At 38.6% G+C, this 19279-nt stretch overlaps 2 protein-coding genes across 6 annotated transcripts; one reads left to right on the forward strand and one right to left on the reverse strand.

The window, feature by feature from the left end:
* Positions 1 to 3495: 3495 nt before the first annotated feature.
* LOC146613083 (ferric reductase 1-like) lies at positions 3496 to 6925 on the forward strand. The gene is made up of 6 exons (XM_085379011.1): positions 3496 to 3594; positions 4657 to 4863; positions 5566 to 5676; positions 5904 to 6045; positions 6194 to 6349; positions 6873 to 6925. Exons 1-6 carry the CDS (start codon positions 3496 to 3498, stop codon positions 6923 to 6925), a joined length of 768 nt encoding a protein of 255 aa, XP_085235137.1.
* Positions 6926 to 8727: 1802 nt separating this feature from the next.
* On the reverse strand, positions 8728 to 18992 carry hnrnpca (heterogeneous nuclear ribonucleoprotein C a). Of its 5 annotated transcripts, none has more exons than XM_085377173.1 (9): positions 18887 to 18992; positions 16005 to 16113; positions 14218 to 14486; positions 12817 to 12889; positions 12567 to 12623; positions 12148 to 12317; positions 11544 to 11657; positions 11085 to 11248; positions 8728 to 9313 (listed from the first exon to the last, which is right to left on the reverse strand). In XM_085377173.1, exons 2-9 carry the CDS (start codon positions 16007 to 16009, stop codon positions 9209 to 9211), a joined length of 957 nt encoding a protein of 318 aa, XP_085233299.1. In that variant the 5' UTR covers positions 16010 to 16113; positions 18887 to 18992; the 3' UTR covers positions 8728 to 9208. The 5 variants fall into 5 exon arrangements, with proteins under 5 accessions (XP_085233299.1, XP_085233295.1, XP_085233296.1 ...); XM_085377169.1 differs by having other exon boundaries at positions 11085 to 11251; XM_085377170.1 differs by having other exon boundaries at positions 11085 to 11251; positions 16005 to 16175.
* Between the last annotated feature and the right edge of the window lie 287 nt (positions 18993 to 19279).

Here is a 19279-nt window from a genome sequence, read left to right on the forward strand (position 1 = left end):
TGACAGTTGTGCAGTCTACAGGTACATTCCCAGTATTAGGCTGTAAAAACGGCTGTCTGTCAGTCTGTCAGTCAAATTACATTAATTCAGTTTTATTTTTTCAGTACTAATTCTGTATAACAGCGATAAGGTTAAGACCTTGTTATGCAATCCAGGAAAATATTATTTGATCCCTTGACGAATTTGTTTAAGTTTACTTACTAAGAAAACAATGAATATTGGGGAGAGACAGAAAATCAACAACAGCAAAATAAAAATAAAAAATCCAGAAAAAAACATTATGTTACACATTACGTAAAAAAAATATTTTAAATAATACATCTATATAAATTGATATATGAATCTACTAAAGATGCAGACGACTTCCCCACACTGAAATGCCAACAGGCAGGGTCATGTTCTGTAAAATCTAGATGAGAACAGCCAGAATATTGCAGATGGTTCGTGGATGTGTCATCCAACCTGATAATGAATTAAACTGCAAAAGCAACAAAGGAGTGGCTAAAGAAGCACTCTAAGGTTATGAATTGCCCAGACCTCAAGCCTATAAAAATCTGTTGGGCCAAGCCAAATAACAGCCAGGAAACTTAATGGATTTAAAGAGCTTCCGTAAAGAGGAGTGGGCCAAAATCCCTCCCAAGATGTGTACAAACCTGGTGACCCAGTACAAAAAACTACAAAGACTCAAAGACTGCAAATAAGTTTATAACCTTCATGTAATGTGTTTCTTTCTGGGTTTTTGGTTCATACTTTGTCTCTCTCTTCGGGAGATCAAATTAAATATTTTTCCCACTGTATTTAAACCCTCTACTAACTCCAAAAGCTTATAAGTAGACTTTCAATCTAAGAATTTTTAGTTATATTTAATTTCCACAAATTCAATCTAAATTTGCTCTCAAAGATGAACAATCGGTGCCCTTTATGGTTTTCACGTCAGCCATAAAAGCCTGCTATCCACAGTGTGGGAAATAGTTTATATTCTCCGTAAGAATGATGAAGTGCTAAGAAGAAAGAAGCTGTTTTTGGTAAATAACACAAGCTTCATTCTAAGATTTAGTTTCAGGATAAACACTCACTCGTTCTCTTACAATAATAACTTATGAAATGTGACCCTAAATGTAGGAATGCATATGGTTATTGTTAAGGCACAAAGACACCTTTCTCATTCTTTGTAAAGGGGCACATTTGGCTGGAATTAACTCTTTACTTTGCAGCGCATGCAGGGTGTGGCGCCACAAAATGTGGTCTGATTCTCAGAGGAGACACTCCCACAAGCCTCTAAATATGGTTTCAGGAACCACAAAATATGAGGTTTTTGTATTAAAAGTGTGATTTCGGCAAAATTAGTCTGGATAATATCAGCAGTTAAATGCGCCTATTAATAAAATATTTTAAAATCTAACCAGCTATCCATTTTCTTAGCTGTTTATCCAATTAACGGTAACAGGATGTTATATGATGATCAAATTTGGTCTATGAAACCTTTCAAAATCCAACTCACTAAGCCTTTCACAGGGGAAAAGTTTGTGACATGGACAAAATCATATGAAGACCAATGAACTGTAGTAAAAATGGAATTTCTCTAGGATGAGAAAAGTAAGAAAGCTCATATGAAATGATGTCCTATGTAAGATCATATGGACTGGTACTAATTCTAGATCTTGGACTTTTGTCAAATTTACTTTTTTAATTTTTCTCCTTCTTTTAAAAGTCACACTAAGCAGGATGAAATCATCCTAATGGTAAACAGACTCATTCTTACACTTTGCTACTCTCCCAGACCACTCAAAGCACTTTCTACAACATGCCACCTTCACTTTCTTCTATGCTTTGTAAGTGCTTGCTACCTCACATTCACACGATGGATGCATCAGAGAGCAATTTGGGATTAGTTTCTTGTCCAAGGATATTTGGCATGTAAACTCAGGGATCAAACCAACAACCTTCCAATCAGTAGATGACCTCCCCTCCCTCCTGAGCTACACCCCATGTGACGTAATGACACACAAAGACTTCCAGAAACGAAAAGGAAATTCCTTGAAAAGGAAATAAAGAACACAAAAATCCAAAAAGTGTAACTAAGCTGACAGGAAGGTCAGATCACGATGCAACTGTGGTTACGCCACAACATTCTTTATAAAGGTACCAAATAATCTGGGTGTTTGACATCGTCTCTAACTCCTTAAAAGGGAATTGTTGTTTTCTTTGGGGGGAAATGTTCCTTTACAGTGCAAGTGAATGCTCAATATTCCACTTCTCAGAATAAAGCCCTATAAAGTTCATTCTCGGTGTTTACGTGTATTTGCTGTGTGTCATTGACTTTACTGGCAGTCAATGACACTGGCAGTAAAAACCACTTTGAATCTGCTTTGTTTGAAAACCCATACACTAAGAAAAGAAATGCAAAATGATGTTTTACATATTTATGAAGTTGCTTATCTAAGCCCAATTTATATTACATTGTTATTTTAAGGAGAATCCAGTGTGAGAACAATCATACAAACAGTCATACAATGATTGCGATTAATTAATTAATATTTGACTTTTATTTATATTTAATTTAGCTCAGCCAAACTATCTTCTCATGCGTGTTTTCTTTATTTCACAGTGTATTTAGTGATGAGCAGTAAACTTTGAACCAAAGTAACCTTGTGAGTCAACTCCTAACAGAAAATCGTAAAAGAAGAAAAAACCAAGGACATTAGCAAGGCTTGCTCTACAGAAACTGCTTTAGTAATGCAAACAACTAACCCACACCCAGGCAGGTACACAGGTGTATTCTTATCAAGCCCCGCCCCTTATTTAACAAAAAGCTACTTCCACATTGCTCCATCACCAGAACTGCGGATCATCCCACAGAGAGCAGAAAACAATCCTTCAACGCAGCATTTAAACTTCACAGCATCGAGTAAGTCTCTCCAAACTTTATTTAATTACATTTTAGATTTGGATTCTCCTGGATGCCTGCTTCTATTTCATTTGTTGTCATTATCCTTTAAAGCATAATCAGGTTAATTATGAGAATTCTAGAAATACTATTTAGATAATCTGACAATCGATTTTTAGTTACACAAAGAAAAAACAAACCCTGGAAAAGAAAAGGAACGATGCTCTGTTTTTAAATGAATAATTATTCTGTCAATATTCCAGTCTGGATAAACCATAATGTGTTTTATTACCTTTTAAATGACTGACTGTACTTAGTACATTTGTGTATAAATGTGTTTTCAGCCTTGTGGACATGGCTTAAATTATTATTTTTTCTTTTCAATTCATTTTTTTTTTACAATCTTTTTACTTAACTGTATTTTAGAACAAAACATTTTATTATAAGTGCATTTTTTACACACAAATTTCAAATTTACAAGTTGTTATAATAAAACTGAGGTAGAATGTAAAGGAGCTTAGTTTGTTCTGGAAAAAAAAGAGTCTGCAATCTCATTCTTATCTGCTCTTCTCTTATTTGCTCTCTCACTGTTTGCTTTCCTGGAAAGAATGGAGCGAGGCCTGAGCCTGCTGATTGCCGCAGTGATGCTTTTTGTGGCTCCGGGGGTCCAAGCAGCAGACAGTTTCACATTTGCCATTAATGCAACGGTTGGTTTATATTTAACTTTGCCAGCACAATACGACTGTGACCATGGTGATTTACACGGATGGAGTGCATTTGTTAAGCATACACTTTTACATATTTAGGAGCTGAAATGAGTTTTACTGTACGAAATAGTGTCAGAATTTACTGCTAATTTTGTCTTTTTAAGTTAAGCATCTACAGCGTGAAATAGAACAGCGCATGGTTAGCTTGGTTAAACTTTTATTTATATTTATACATTCTGAGAATTATTATTATCATGGGAGAAGAAAAAAAATGCTAGTGGGTCTAAAAAGCAGGGGGAGTGCCTTGAGCATTTATCCATAATAATAGCCAGCAGGAGGAGAAGTGAAGAAGTCTAATTATATAAAAGTCTATGGAAAAATGTCTCCCCATCGATGAACTCAGTAAGCGCGTTTCTTTTGAGTTCACGATCTCAGATCAGAATCAGAATCAGAATACTTTATTGATCCCTGGGGGAAATTATTTTTTGTTACAGTGCTCCATTTTAAACCAACATTAAGACAAGACAGACAATACGCTAACTAAGAATAGTACAATATATACATATACATACATACATACATACATACATAAGTCACTTATAAATAAATAGTTGGAAAATGCTAACTATTTATGTTATCTAAGTTATGACTAATTTAATACATAATGAGGTCAGATCTACATTAGAGTAAAAGAGCAGGTTACAGATTGTGTAATGGCGGTTGCAAAAATGTTCAGAATGAGGCTCCAACATGGGAGACAAGAATCGAGATGGGTGTGGTGGCTACTGCCATCTTTTACATACAGTCTAACAGTCACATATGGCTAAACAGTGGCTTTTATAAATCATATAATTAATGGGATTTGTGTGATTTATACATTTCTAATTTTTTTTAAGGTAGAGTTTCATTTCCCATAAAGCCTTTAGTAACCTAATGTTAACTAATAGCAGCTGTTCCCAGTTCATGAGCTGGGATGCTATTATTCGTCAAAGTGTTGACACAGAAGTTGAAGCTGCTAAGCTGTTTTGTGACTTGGATTATGCTCGTGTGTCTCTCTACTAGGTAAACATTACAAAGACAGGTTGCGGGATTAGTAAGCTGTGCATACAGACCCCAGACAACTGTGACCCTGCTGGGAACAGCAGCTGTTTCTTTGGATCAGTGGCTGCAGGCAACACTACAGCTCCTAACGGCACCGAGCTGATGTTCCAGCTCAGTGGGAACTCCACTGGGTACATCGCACTGGGGCTCACCGCCAGTGCAACCCAGGTACCACAGCACACAAAACCAGAGCGATGATTAAGTTTAACCTAAACCAAAATGTTAACCCAAAACAATTATTTACTGAAGAGTTATACTTATTTACATGTTACCTTTTCAATAATTATAACTGATTTCCTATGTTATCAATTTCTTTTTTAAATTAATTTCATTCAACTACTTTTCCATTACCTAGCCATTAATCCTCTGACAGGAAATGTTTACTCACTGTCAGAGAATTAATGAAATATTTGACATTGGTACATAATGAAAAAAAACCTTAAATAATAGGGTTGTGTTTGGAAATGGGCATTGGTTTCCATTAGTAAATATCTTTAAAATATATCATGTTCTAAATATAGATTTAATAATCCAACAAACGTTCGGTCATCTCAGAGACAACCGAGAGAGGTTTATTTAATGAAAGCCACCACCTTGCTTAGTCAAATATTCACACCAGGATGTGAAACCTTCACACCAAACTAAATGTAAATACTGCTGTTAAGGTACAAGTGATAAGGCCAAGTTAAGGATAAGGCACCTAGGAAATACTATACCAAGGTTAATCAATTACATCTGTGTTTCTATAAGGTCACACAGACCTGCTTATGTGTTTATGTCTTTATTGGTCCAGGCCAAAGTAATGAGTTAAAAGTGAGACCAGTGAGTTAAGGAAGTATATAACCCTTAAAACTGCTTGCTCTTTTTCAGGGTACCACTGCGCTTTACATCTGTGCTCAGAACAGCTCTAACAATGCTTCATTCGTCTTTGCGGCTCGGCAGAGAAACAACATCAACAACACACTCTCTACATTTAATTCGGTGAGGCTGTAACTACTTTTAAAACGTATCCAGATAAACATTACCAAACAAGCTGAAACAGTTGAACGGTTGACAGATGATCAGAACACATTCCTAAAAGCTGCTAACCTAAAAATTATTTAATGCATACTCTGTAATTCAGTCATCAAAGCCCTAAAAAAAACACAACAAAAAGTGGGTTTTTTAAAATGTAATACTTTACCTGATGGTCAAATTGTTTTTATCAGACTGTGACAAAGATACGAGGCCAGGTAGTCAATGGAAAGATCCAGTGTGAGTTCAGTGTCCCCAATTCGAATGCCACCAACACCAGGAGCGCTGATTCTACCACTTATGTTGTCATCCTTGGGTCTGGACCATTGACTGGAAGTAAGTCCAGTGAAAGCAGCCTTCAACTGTAACTTGTTGTCTACTCTTATCAACATAAATACACACGTTAGATGCTACATTATTTGTGAAGCTGTAAATGAAGGTTAAATTGAATCCTCATCACTATTTTCAATGTTTTATACTTCAGGCAATTTTGGGGCCTTCACAGCTAGCAAAACCACCAATCCTCTGAACCTCGCCAACCCAAGCGCCAATGTTGCAAACGCCACCACAACCACCAACGCCACCACCGCATCACCTTCTACGACAAAAAATTCAGCCAGTGGCGCTCTTCACAGTCATGGTAAACACCACACTCACATTTTATTCTCAGACTGTAGATTTAGGGCTCAATGTGATGAAGATTCACAGTTCACAATACCCAGTTCTGAAGCTTTAGTTACTAAATATTGTTTAATAAATTAGTTCATTCTACTATGAAACATTTTAGAGTTATAAGTAAAAGATAGTGGTGAAGAAAAAAAATTAGTTTTCCAAGTAAGTAATGTATAATTTACCATAGATTAAGGGGACAATGAAAACTATGTATAAATCAGCTACATTTAGAAACTGCTGGAGCCATTATTGGACTTCTGGCCCTTTTAATGGAGCAAATGCATGACAATAAATTTGCTATACAACAGAAAGAGCAGGGATAATATGTCATTTTAGCCCATATTGTCCTGGCTGAATTTTTCTTTAGCAATGACTATGATGCATAATTACACTTTGCACCATGTGGTATTAAAGATATCTTAACTTTAACCAGCAGAAACCCTGACGGATGTTTTCTGAATAATTGCTTTTTTGTCTTTTCTCCCTGCCAGCTTTGACACTCCTGCTAACTGTCCTCATGCTGTTCGTCCTGAAGACAGCCTGAAAGAGTGCAGAGAGGAAGAACCTGTGACCCGGTGAAGATGACTGGTTTGCAAAGCCAGAAAATCTGAGTGTCAAGCTATTTATGACGTGTTTACTGAACTAATAGTGAAATGTTTTATGTTTCCTTTGCACTTTTTGTATCTATTGAATTTGAAGATGTTATGTTGTTCAGTTTCAAAGTAATTGTGTGGATTTAGTCACCAAATATATATATATATATATTATTTTTTATATTCATGCATGTGACTTACATACACACACCTACAAGTAAGCATACTTAGACAAATGGCAAGATGGTTTTGTTTAACAGATATATGTACTGATTGTAGATTATCTTTTAAAAGATAAACTTACTGAAACTGAAGCTAATTATAATAAAGTTAAACTATGGTCTTATCTCATGAGCTGCATCTCTGGACACGGTACAGTGAAATCAACAAATCCTATCCCCTAAGATACAGTGTGACAATCTTTCCTGGTGGTGATGAGGGTGTGACTGATGTCTAAATGAACCTCATCTGGTTAAATCGAGAGACACACGGTACTGAATCTCTCAAAACTGATCACTGCAATGTCATCTCGTTTCCCTCTCACCGCCCTGTTTTGGCTGTGAGAAACATCGGGTACATCCCCATTTTGTTACTTGTATGTTCAGTGCATACAAGTAACCTTCTGCACAAGCTGACTAACAGCTGTTTATGATTGTTCGTGGGAATCTCAGTGCATTCATGATATACAGCATGATGATATAACTGCATAACACACTGATCTCATAAGAGAAAAGATGATTTGTGCAACCTGTAGCTGCTAGCTAATTTATATCTGCAGTGCCTTAAATAAGCTATAAGATATAAATAAACAATCAAATACAAATGCACTCTGTGTTGTGAAGGATGTCCAAATTCCCTAAAATGCATCTTGAGACAGCAGGTTTGCCATTGCATCCTTTGCTGAAGTCACTTCGGTAACCATGACGAGAGTGGCGCACTGCTTATGACATCATGGCAACTTCATTTGATTTTGATTTGCACACTTAAGCGCTTATGGTCATCTGACAGAAACCATAAAATACCTTAGTTGGCTAGAACAAAGCAGCTGTTGTGCTACGTGTCACAGTAACAGATGCTCATTGCACAATTTAATAGGCACACCTTGTGTTGTATTTCATTGGAACTACTTTTGCTTGTGGGCTTGCTCCGAGTCTTTGTGGCACAAATTGAGTATCACACTGGAAACATTTGAATACTGTGAACTTGAGCACTTGATCTCATCTCATTCTTTGTTACACACACATTATCCTGCCGGAATAATCACATTCTGACCCTATAGTCAGAATGTAGCAGCCCAAACCAAAACTGGCAATGTTTCCCCCCCATCTCTTGTTGTCCAGTTTTCTCAGATCAGTTTTTAATCATAGCCTCAGTTTCCAGGAGTTGCACATGATTTGTTCTTCTGCAGCATGCCTGCTTCAACTTATTGTGCATTCAGAGAGCTAAAAAAACTGTATAACCTTTTTCCAATCCCCCACACTCACACTGATGCTTTAACTATGGTTTTCAACTTCATGTTTTTCTACTTTAGTTCCCTCTTCCCTTTGAAAATATGCTGAAAATGCTTCTGACTACACCAGGAAACCCTGGGTTACTTACTGAAGTGATAACCATGTAAATGGAATTCATGACATCTGAATTAAGTGAAGCCAGATAAGGAACATCTCTGTAGTGTCAATACAAAAGATCCATGTCGAGCCAAACAAAACACAAAAGCAAATTCAATATTTTATTGCAATTTATTCCTTTACAGTTTAACTGAATAGTATAAAAACTGACAGTAACATACAGACAGACAAGGCCAAACTAATTCACTGATGAGAAAAACAAAACACACTGAAGCTAAAAACGTTTTTGTTTTTTTAAACAGAAATTTTCGCCCTCACATTAAGACATGTCCGTCGAGCTGTCGTCTCTGAGAACATCACCAGTCCACACTCGTGCCTTCTCTTGAAGACAAGTAACGACGCTGTAAAAAAAACAAAAAAAAACAAACCCAAACCTACAACTAGTTCCTGTAAATAGGGGGTACCGGATGACGGGCAAGATACGCAAACAAAAATCTCCTTTAGGGACATTATGACAGAGTGTGTGCACCATGCTTATGTGTGTGTTTATGTGCGTATGTGTACGTTTTGTTTTTTTTCCTATATCTACAATATTAGAGTTAAAATAGGAGTCCGATGTCCTTCTGGAAGCTGCGACTACACCGCATGCGGGGCTGTCATCTGTGCCTACGAGTCTTCGTCTCCATTCACGCTGTCACCATCATCGTCTGCTTCCACGTGCTCGCCTTCCTCCTCTTCCTCTTCCTCCTCATCCCTCTCTTGACTTTTCACCTGCAGACAATTTAATAAGTGATGAAAAAAGAAATCGTATTCGGATATTTCAAAAAACTCATTTAAATAAACTTTTGTATGTGGCACTAGGTGACAGTTGCTTCATAAATTACTATTTTTGTTATAACTTGTAGTGAGAAAAAGAAGAAAAATCTTATTGATCGGGATCATTTTAGAAATGTTGAAAACTTCTGGCTGAAACGGAAACAGTAGGCACAATACAATAAATGATTGACATTTTCTTAATATTTCTTTTTAAGAGCAGTATATATTGTAGCAGTCGCTAATATTGAGAGAGTCTGAAGGCTCAGTCATCCAGGTCATCGTAGTCTAAGGAGCTTGGAAAGAAAAGTGACTGGACTTAAGTTGCTTGAAGACATTTTGCCTCTCATCTGAGAAGCGTCTTCAGTTCTAGGGTTGAATGGTGGATCTGGGACACTCCACTATTTGACCCTAGAACTGAAGACGCTTCTCGGATGAGAGGCAAAATGTCTTCAAGCAACTTAAGTCCAGTCACTTTTCTTTCCAAGCTCCTTAGAATATTAAGAGAGATTTAAAACTTGGTACTTGGTTTTTCTAAGCTTCCATTTGAGAGATACTTAGGCATGATGGCACATGGAACCATTAACTCGGAGGGCGAAGGGGACAGACTTGAGTTGGATCAAGTGAGCACTCACTGTAGCTTAGCGGACTTAAATCACATGAATTCCAGTTTTAAGGTAATGAGGAATGAATGAATAAAACCCGATGCCATAAAATTTCTCAGAAAATGACTTCACATGTCAGCAGTTTGAGAAAATCTGAGACATGAAGTTCTTTCTTCTTACAAATAAAATTTGCTGTCGGCTCTGATGGAGGCAGACGCATCTCTTCCTGCTTGGCTTCTTATGCCCTTGTGTAATCTTGTCTAACTTTATCCCAGAGAGTCTCTCAGTCTTGTTCTCTAAAACCTAAAGAATATGGATTTGATCCACTGGCCCCTGAACGCAAGCCTGGGTTAAGGAGAGCCCATATGTCCTGGAGGGACCTGCTGGATACACGCTGGATGGGTGCTAGAAGTGGCGCGTCGTGTGCCTGGGATTCCCGGGACTGTCAATCGAGGACATAGAAGATTTCTACCTATTCAGAACCATAATAACAGGGTTCTTGCCGATCGGAGCTGGCTTATCGAAGACTGAAGAAAGCGGTTAGAGCCGTTCAAAACCCCACAAGGCTGGCTGCTATGATCGAAGCGATGGGGCGGGCTGTGAGTACTCAGACTGTTGTTATTGAACGCCACATGGATAAGATCTTGGAGAAGCTTAGCGGGAAATTGACAGACCTGGTGACCAGTGAAGGACATTTAGACTGGCTGTAGCATTGGAGGCAGCTCGTTCGCACTAAACCAAAATTTCTCTCATTTGGCTCCCCATGTCGCTAAAAGGCCCATCAGGCCGGCTGGCTGAAAACAACAAAATCTTCTCCCTGATAATCAGACTGTTGTGGGTCTCTGCGCACATATCCTTCCAAGGCCACCTGCGTAGGCTGCGGACTGCTGACTTTCGCTTAACTGGTTGAAAGGACACCGGATACACACACGCATGTACACTGACACAGATACGCACTCAGCCACCCTCACCCATCCCAAACGTGTCTGATGCTTGATACCACACGATGCACATGGCAGGTCTGTCCAGTGCTGGATTTGAAATTTGAATTTGAATAAAAAGTCCCCCTAAAAAACCCATATTCATTTATTCCTTTCCCTCTGAATACCATTTGCAAACCTCACCTCCTCTTCCTCCAGCAGGTCTCCCTCCTCTTCCTCGTCGTCCTCTTCTTCATCAGAGTCATTCATATCCTGGTTGTCCCTCTCCCTCTTCAAACTGTCATCCTTCTTGTTGCTTGGGTGTGGAGGTGAAGTCACCTCTCCTGGCTCTGGTTTCATACTCTTACCTTCTGCCAAACACAAAGGTACATTCATGACCCGTTATCTGTTCTATTAAATGAACTTAAAGGCTACTCTGGGAAAAAATATAATAAAAGCTAGAAATCTTTAGAGGCTGTTATAGTTCATTTTCAACAAAAGCAGGCCATTAAGGCTGTATTACAGCTGTGAGAAAAGAATGTGTGAGATCATTCTGTACTGTAGGTTTTCATTTACAGGCCATCTGGTTAAACACGGAGGCATTTATTGCTGAGTTTTACCTCACTCAGCACTCCCCATTAAAACATGCCGTGTCCCTCCTACCTGACTTCTTGCTATGGTCCCTCTCCATACGCTCCAGGCTCTCCAGGAGGTCATCCACTTTGCTTTTGATCTGCGTCAACTCTCTCTTGATTGTCTGTAGCTCATCCACTTTCACTGTGGAATGGGGGTGGGGAGTTAGAAAGCCTTATTCTACAACGAGGGTACATTTTGACAGTTGCCCCCCGTATCAAAGGACGTGTATAAGGTTACTGAAAGATTATTATTTGGCCCAATGTTTAAAGTAATTAGGAAAATGTACAACACAGTGGGTTTGGTTTGTATTGCCAGCAATAAGTCTGATAAGCCAGATGCTAATTAAATGTATTTAGACCTTTGTAAGTGGCCGATATTGCTGCCGGTACTTATGGTTGTGCTGGTGCATCATGTGTTAGTTATTGTGTGGCCATACAGTCACTGCCCAGTCTGTAGGCCTGACTGAATAACCCTCTGTAAATCTTTACAAAAGCAGATTTATGCAGGATGTTGATGATGATAACAGCACCAACAACAACAGTTTGGTATTCAGTGAAACTGATCGAATTTAGGATAATATACTGTTGTGCTGAAGTTCCAGACAGCTGCATGGACCAGGTAGCCGACTCACTTGTTCTGGATGAGGAAGTCCTTTGACTGCTCTTGGATGAAGAGGAAAAGCTGCTTTTGGTCCGCCGGCTGCTTCCTCCACTAAGGCTGACCCGCGGGCGTTTCGACGGGATCACAGCCCGTGACAATGGGGGAGGAGGAGCAGGGACACGGGACGGGTACGAGTACATTCTGTTATCAAACAAGAGGTTTTACATTTTTTTAAAAAATGAATAAACATACTCTGTGCTGAATGTGAGAACAGAGCAGTGGTAGAAGTGAAGCATTACTGCTTTTTCTAATCAAATAACATTCATACCCATTTTTGAGTGACATCTTCAAGCATGAACTGCTGAACAAACAACAAAGCATGAACAAACAACAAAGATTGGCACTGTGCATGAGTGTAAAGCACTCATCCATCGTCAGGGATCTACTCACCTGTCATAATAATCTCTCTGAAAATCATAATCGAGGTCAAAGGAGCTGCTGCTGCTGCTGTGGAAGAACAAAAGAACAGAAAGCTTGTGTTGAAAAATATGAAGACTTGCTGGTATCACTGCATTCTTTCTTTTCTCTAACTACATCAAGTTTTTCCTTTAGTGCCAAATCAAAAGTCACTTATGCCCTCATCAAGAACAGTGATGGGGGCATTTCTGGCTTTCTGTTCAGGTTTGCAGCTGATACTTACCTGTACATGTCTCCAGCGGAGCGTTTGGTGCTTTTTGATCTGTGCGGTTTGGGTTCTCCAGCCAGGTTGATGTCTGCCAGACAGTTACATTATACATTAATGCACAAACCCATTGAGAGGACAAATAACTTGAAACCAATGCTTTAGAAGTTTTTAACAATGCCACGAGTCTCTCTTCAGAAAATAGCAGGTTTGATGAAGGTTAAATTTTTTTTTACTAGAGGTTTGCTGTGAATACACTTTTATTAAATATTATATAAACATTAAATATATTTATAAATATTTTTGTACTGTAGTCAACAATAGTGCTGCTGGCACTACATACTTCCCTGCTTTCTCTTTTACAAATAATAATGGCACACATTTGTGAGTGAGAAGTTTGGTGTTTCTTTTGACAAGTCAAAATGAGTCAAAATTAACAAAAAATGGATTTTATGTTACATTTTCCCTCAAATGTACTTCAGGCTTGCTCGTGCCTACGGCTGTTACCACTGAAAACATTTTAAAAGGAGATTAAATGAAGAAATACAATTAGAAACATCAAAGTACTTTACTTGTCTAGTTCCTTCATTTCTTTTCAGAGCAGTGAGACAACGTGTAAAGCAATTACACTCTTGCATCCCTTGAGTATTGTAATCTATCACTATCAGACTTCATTGTTACTGTCACTGAGTGAGTCTTACGAGTCATCTCAGTTTCATTCTCACAGCCAAGGGACCCTCATTAACCTGTATTTCAGCTCATCTTCTCAGGTAGTGAGAAAATGAATTCACATCCACATTTAAGCAGAAATGTTTGAAAATCATTTGTTTAAAATAAGCAAATTATACCTAAACATTCACACTTGTTCACACGAAACAACAAATTGATTACGCAGTGTTGTGGAGCAGCAGAATGACTGGATGCATACCGACGACTAGTCTGAAAGCAAATTGTGATCCAGCTCTCACGCACCAAAGTCTGCACTGCGTGTAGACTTTTTCACTTCTCAGTGAGAAACCTCTTACACCCAGCAGTTAAACTTTTAAACTGGGAAATGTGTGTATATTTTATGGCGGCAGATGGACATATTAAGATTCCTGCCTAACAACATAAGTTTTCTGAGTAAAAACAAATGAGACTAAATCTTAGCTCCTCCCAGGGTCTAACCAGGAAGCCTAACAAGCAAAAGATCCCTGCTTTGATCTCAGGAGACACAAATGTCTTTGAGGTTGCGTCAAGAAGGGTGGGGGAAAAACTTATCACTTATCAGCCCCAGCAAACAAACAGTGACTGTTTAAAGTGGTAACAAACTAAGAAGGTTCAAACAATGAGCTCAGAAGTTCAGTTTATTTTAGTTAAATAAGACTATAATAAAGAGAAAAATCCTTTTAAATGAAAATTCAGAGACTGAGCCCTCACCAAGCACTTGTCCAACAATCATTCTCCCATCCTCCCCGCCGACAGCGGCTCGGGCATTCCTCTCATTGGCGTATTGCACAAAGGCATAGCCCTTGTGGACAGAGCAGCCTACGATCTTGCCGTATTTAGAGAAGATGGCCTCGACATCTGCCTTGGTGACCAGCAGCGTGTTGAGGTTGCCAATAAAGACCCGCGAATTGAGGGAGCGTGGGTCGGTCTTGTTGGTGACGTTGCTGGCGCTCATCAGGCTGGAGGAGGTGGGCGAACGACTGTCAGGAAGACACACAGACACATATGCAGCCGATTTAGTAGCAGGATGAGAAATATCTGACCCTTTGAATGGATCCTGCTTTTGCCGAGTCACAAAGCAAAGTGTCAAGGACTCATCAGGATTTCCTGAGAAATTTAGTTTGGTTACCTGCATTTTTCTAAAAAAATTTTCTTATTCTACAAATTTGAAACTGATTAGATTCCGACCAGCTTCCATGTACTTAATATTTAAAAACTGCATCATTTCCTCTTCATCTAAAAGAAATCCAAACTGATGGAAACAAAGTCAAGCACTAAGACCACGAACCACGTGATTCTTCAACTGTGATTTCCTGGATATAAAACAAATTGTCCTCTTAAGGGCTTTTAGGCATAGCCAAAGACAAATCTTGATCAAAATATCTGGGTTTAATTTATTAACAAACAACATTGTTATCTAATGGCTAGAAAACCCTGTTTTCTGTCAAGTAAGCCAAAATCCACTCTTTGCCTTTAAAGTAAGCAGTATGCCTCCTGCTTAGGTGCCGACTAAAGGCTCATTCTAACTGAGAAGCCTGTTATTTATCACCTAAAATAAATTATAAAGTAAAAAGTTCACAATGGACTAAATCTAACTGTAGCAGACATTTAAATCATTTTCAAAGGAGCATTTGTTTTAGTACTTTTACGTAGTTCTGTCGTATAATTTTCATATAAAAGTTTAAAAGCAAATTGTAAAACATGCAAACAAACATCTGACAACAACAACTGCAAATCTGCATAATCAAATTTAAAAGGACTTTGCTTATCGTTTATCTTGTATGGTTTAATGCAAAATATTTTCACAATAACATTTACATTTAGCAACTAAACTTCCTCTTCACAAAGCTTACAGTCAACACCTCCAACCACACACCCATGACAGAAAGCTAGACCAGTGGGAAGTAGTGACATTTGTTTCATACCAGAAATCTCTAATTCTAATGCCTGAAGTGCTTGGGGCTCTGGGTTGAGTAATAAAACATAATAATCACAAAGACAACAACAACAAAATGACAACTTTGTTCCTTCTTCCTTCTGAATTTTATGGTATGCCTGTCAGTGCTTTCATAATACATTAAATAAGGGGTGTGCGTTTCTTCAGAAAAGTAAAACAAATATTTAACTAAAATGCACGATTTTGAATAAAAGAAACTAGAAAAAAAATAACTATCACTCGCCATTAATATAATTCATTTACCTGTTAATGGAGCCCCAGCTATGCCAGACTCATTTCAATGAACTAATAACCTGCAGTACAGGTGTAGAGCTTTAGCTGTAGATACAAATACAGCTTCTTGTAGCACTGTAATGCTGCCCAATCCTCACTGAATATATGTAATCAACATTTTAAGTAAACTATATAAGCAAGTGTGTGAAGCCCATTGCCCAGTGTGTGTAAAGTCTGGAGAGGGGCAGTAAACATAAAAACAGTTATGTGGCATTAACATTAACCCCCTGGCTGACAGAAGAGGGGGTTTTCATTCATCATCACTCACTCCATTGCGTCTGTGTGCAGGGCTGTCGTCTGCCTGATGTTTGAGACTGTGGGCTGGGTTCAGTTTGGGCTGGTGTCTCGACCTTCACCTTCGCCCCTGGCGACTTATACTGAGGTGACAGAAAACACACCTCGGTCAAGCTGAGCAGGGTTATCTTGTACGAAGCCTTACCTGTTTGGAGTGTGTGCAAGAGTCAGTGATGAGTTAGACAGCTAGCCAGTATGAGACTACAAGTAGAGCCTAATGCATGTATACCTACTGCAATGTCTAAGGCTGGGTGAAGTGTGAGAATACAGAACAGAACCAGACACAAATTGATACCTGGGACTGCAATCAATCGACAGAAAGTGCACTGGCTTAGCCCGCATATGCTTTGCTAGTGTGTGAAGAAATATGGGTGTAGTAGCTTAGACATTTGTTTGCATTTCTAGATGCAGCCGAGATGCCAACAAGTTTAGCAAAGCTGGATGAATTTCAAAACCCTGTGCTACGTTTGCTTTTATTTTCATTTCCTAGACAAACCACAAATTAATGCTGATTACTGACACATAAAGTTCACAATGACTTAGATGGAACCGCTTGTAAAAACTAGAAGAGTAGGGTATTTACATATCAGTGAAATATTAAAATTTGGAATTTATCTAAGCTAAGGTTATTAGTCCAAATATGGGCAGATCCATTTATTAGTACTCACGGGGGTGCGTATGTGAAGGGACACAATACAAAGGTCAGCCAAAAATATATAGTATATAATCTGTTAAACACAAGTAGTGTTATAATAAAAACTCTGGAACTGGGAATTACATCAGCAGCAGGGGGAAATTAAAGGGAAAATTATATTTAGAGAAGCTTTAAGGGTAACCAGAGATTTCATTATTATTACTAATAATCACCAAATTCAGAGATTATGAAATCAAGAGTGTAAATGTGCTTTTGCCATAACAAACAGTACTGTGGAAAAGTCTCGAGCCACCCCTGATGTCTTTATATTTTGCCTCCACGAAGTCTTGACCAATAGTTCCCCAGGATCTCTGAAGGTCTTTCAGAGTTGTTCCCTGGACACTGGCAGCTTTTACACTCATTTCCAGAGGATTTTTTGTATGTTTGTTTGTGTCTTTATGAAACCACTTAACCCAGGCTTATAAATCAAAAGCATAGGAAAGGAACCTAACTCAAGTAACAGAAAACTTAGCAAATCTATGGAAAATGTAAAGGATAATGTAGTTCATTTTGCACCAATCAGGTGATTCCCAAAGAACTATTAAGTGAAAACCTGACCTATCTCCGTATGGTGTGTAGTGCTACAGCAAATGAACAGTATCTGAAAATCATATCCTTAAATTAGATATATATATATATATATAAAGAGAATCCAGCAAAAACTTGAAACTGGATCTCAGAGGTTATCCATGTAGTGCTCACTGAAACCTTATCAAAAATGGTCTGTGTAAGAAGAGAGAAGCTATGTTTAAGGATGGGAAATGTCTGAGGTTTGCCAAATTACACAAAATCTGGACTGAAAACCAGGGGCAACAGGTCTTCTGAAGTAATTAATCAAAATCTCAAATTTTTGGTTTAAATCTAACCACAAAGGAGGTACAACAGTGCATGCATACAGCCATTTATAAAAACACTGCAGAGGCTCTGGGAATGTCTTAAAGAAGCCCGGAGAACTATTCCTGAAAGCTCCTTAAAAGAAATTCCAAGAAAACTTTCATGAGCGAACTCAGGCCATGTTAAAAGGTAAGGGTGGTCATACCAAACAACTGAAATTTACAAAACGTTTTTGTATTTGTTTTTTTATTTATACACATCATATTTTAATTTATATATTTACACATTTCAATAAATTATTGGCACGAAATAAAGAAATGAGTGGCGGTTTGAGACTTGTGCGCAGTATTGTATAATAGTGATGTTTAAATTTATTTTCCATAAGCTTTGTGTTTTCTCATAAAAAGGGTAAATGGAGTGAATGTGAGGGCGTGGATTGCTTTTGATACACATATACACAACCATAATACTGGTTCAGATGAAATGTTTAATTAATCAAATGTGTATTAGTAACGTTATGTAAAAACTTAAGCCAATGGCACTCCAAACCGTTCAAACTCAAGAAGAAAAATAAAAATAAAAATCACTCTTCATCATGGGAGGGGGAGGGGGAAAAACACGAGGAAAAAAAAAACTACTCCATAGGGGGCAGAAAAAAACCCAAAGCCGAAGCAAAAAAAGCAAAGTCTAGGGATAATCAAAAATTACCTAAACCATCCACAACACACCCGCTTGGACCCCGACAGCGCCTTCAGCAGGCCTCAGAGTGAAACACAGGCCCTGACTGGCCTCCGGGATCAAAGCCGGCTAGCATGGCTAACGTTAGCCAACCAACAATTAAAAGGCATGAAAAAAAGTATACAGCCATCAGACCAGTTCCTCTTTGTCTTGCAAAAACCAAAACCTGCAAAATTCTGACAAATCTGAAGTCGATAACGTGTAATCAATCATCAGGATGCTGCTGCTGCCGCGGTTATTAACATGCTAATGTTAGCTGGCCAGCTGGCTGAAAAGCGTGCCAAAAACCAGCAAGTCCCGTAAAAGAAAAGTCTTCACAATAAACACTACAAAAAATACAGCTACACAAACTTGCAAAAAAGTGGACGAGACTGTTGCTAAGAGGCATCCAAAGCGTCGTGTTTTCTAAAAACCACAACCAGCGTTTGTGCTCTTTTTTTTTGGAGGGGATGAGCATCTCCGAGGCCGCTAAGCCAGCTACCTCGCTAGCCAGCACATTACGTCCTGTCCAAAAAGCATCGTAGAAAAAAATCCAAAAAGAAAAGAAAAAGGAAGGAAAAATGAAAAATGTCTGGGAACAAAATACTCACCACGACCTTTACGAACAAAATGTCTTGCTTTCGGTAAAACCTGTCAATTTGTTACTTAGGTTGTCCTTTTGGAGCAGACCCGGTTCAGCCCCCTTAGCTAGCTTTCTTCTAGCCGCCGAGCTAACGCATAGAGGCGGTGGTGGCGCGGTCATTGACGGAGACGCTTGTTTTTTGTTGCGGTGCAATTCGAGGAGGCCGGAATCGGTAACTGGTACATCATTTGAAGCACCCCGCCACTCTCACTCCAGCTAAACATATAAAACATACTCACCCTCTTTCTTGGAGAAATCACTACGCACTCTTTTCAGAATAAAATCTCCAAAAACTAGGACTCTTTAAATACGTTTATTTTTCTTTAGTTCTTCCTTTAACAAAACAAACGAAACCCTTTTT

The sequence above is a fragment of the Diplotaxodon limnothrissa genome, linkage group LG18 (assembly GCF_057381915.1).
Source record: "Diplotaxodon limnothrissa isolate DT_005_m linkage group LG18, D_limnothrissa_male_GT1.1, whole genome shotgun sequence".
NCBI classification, from domain to species: Eukaryota; Metazoa; Chordata; class Actinopteri; order Cichliformes; family Cichlidae; genus Diplotaxodon; species Diplotaxodon limnothrissa.

Coding starts and splice junctions, on each gene's coding strand:
- LOC146613083 (XM_085379011.1), top strand. CDS start 3,496: ATGGAGCGAGGCCTGAGCCTGCTGATTGCCGCAGTGATGCTTTTTGTG. Junction 6,046..6,193: donor GTCTGGACCATTGACTGGAA/GTAAGTCCAGTG, acceptor TTTATACTTCAG/GCAATTTTGGGGCCTTCACA. Junction 6,350..6,872: donor TGGCGCTCTTCACAGTCATG/GTAAACACCACA, acceptor TCTCCCTGCCAG/CTTTGACACTCCTGCTAACT.
- hnrnpca (XM_085377169.1), bottom strand. Junction 12,624..12,816: donor TCCGCTGGAGACATGTACAG/GTAAGTATCAGC, acceptor GTTCTTCCACAG/CAGCAGCAGCAGCTCCTTTG. Junction 9,314..11,084: donor ACCTGCTGGAGGAAGAGGAG/GTGAGGTTTGCA, acceptor AATTGTCTGCAG/GTGAAAAGTCAAGAGAGGGA.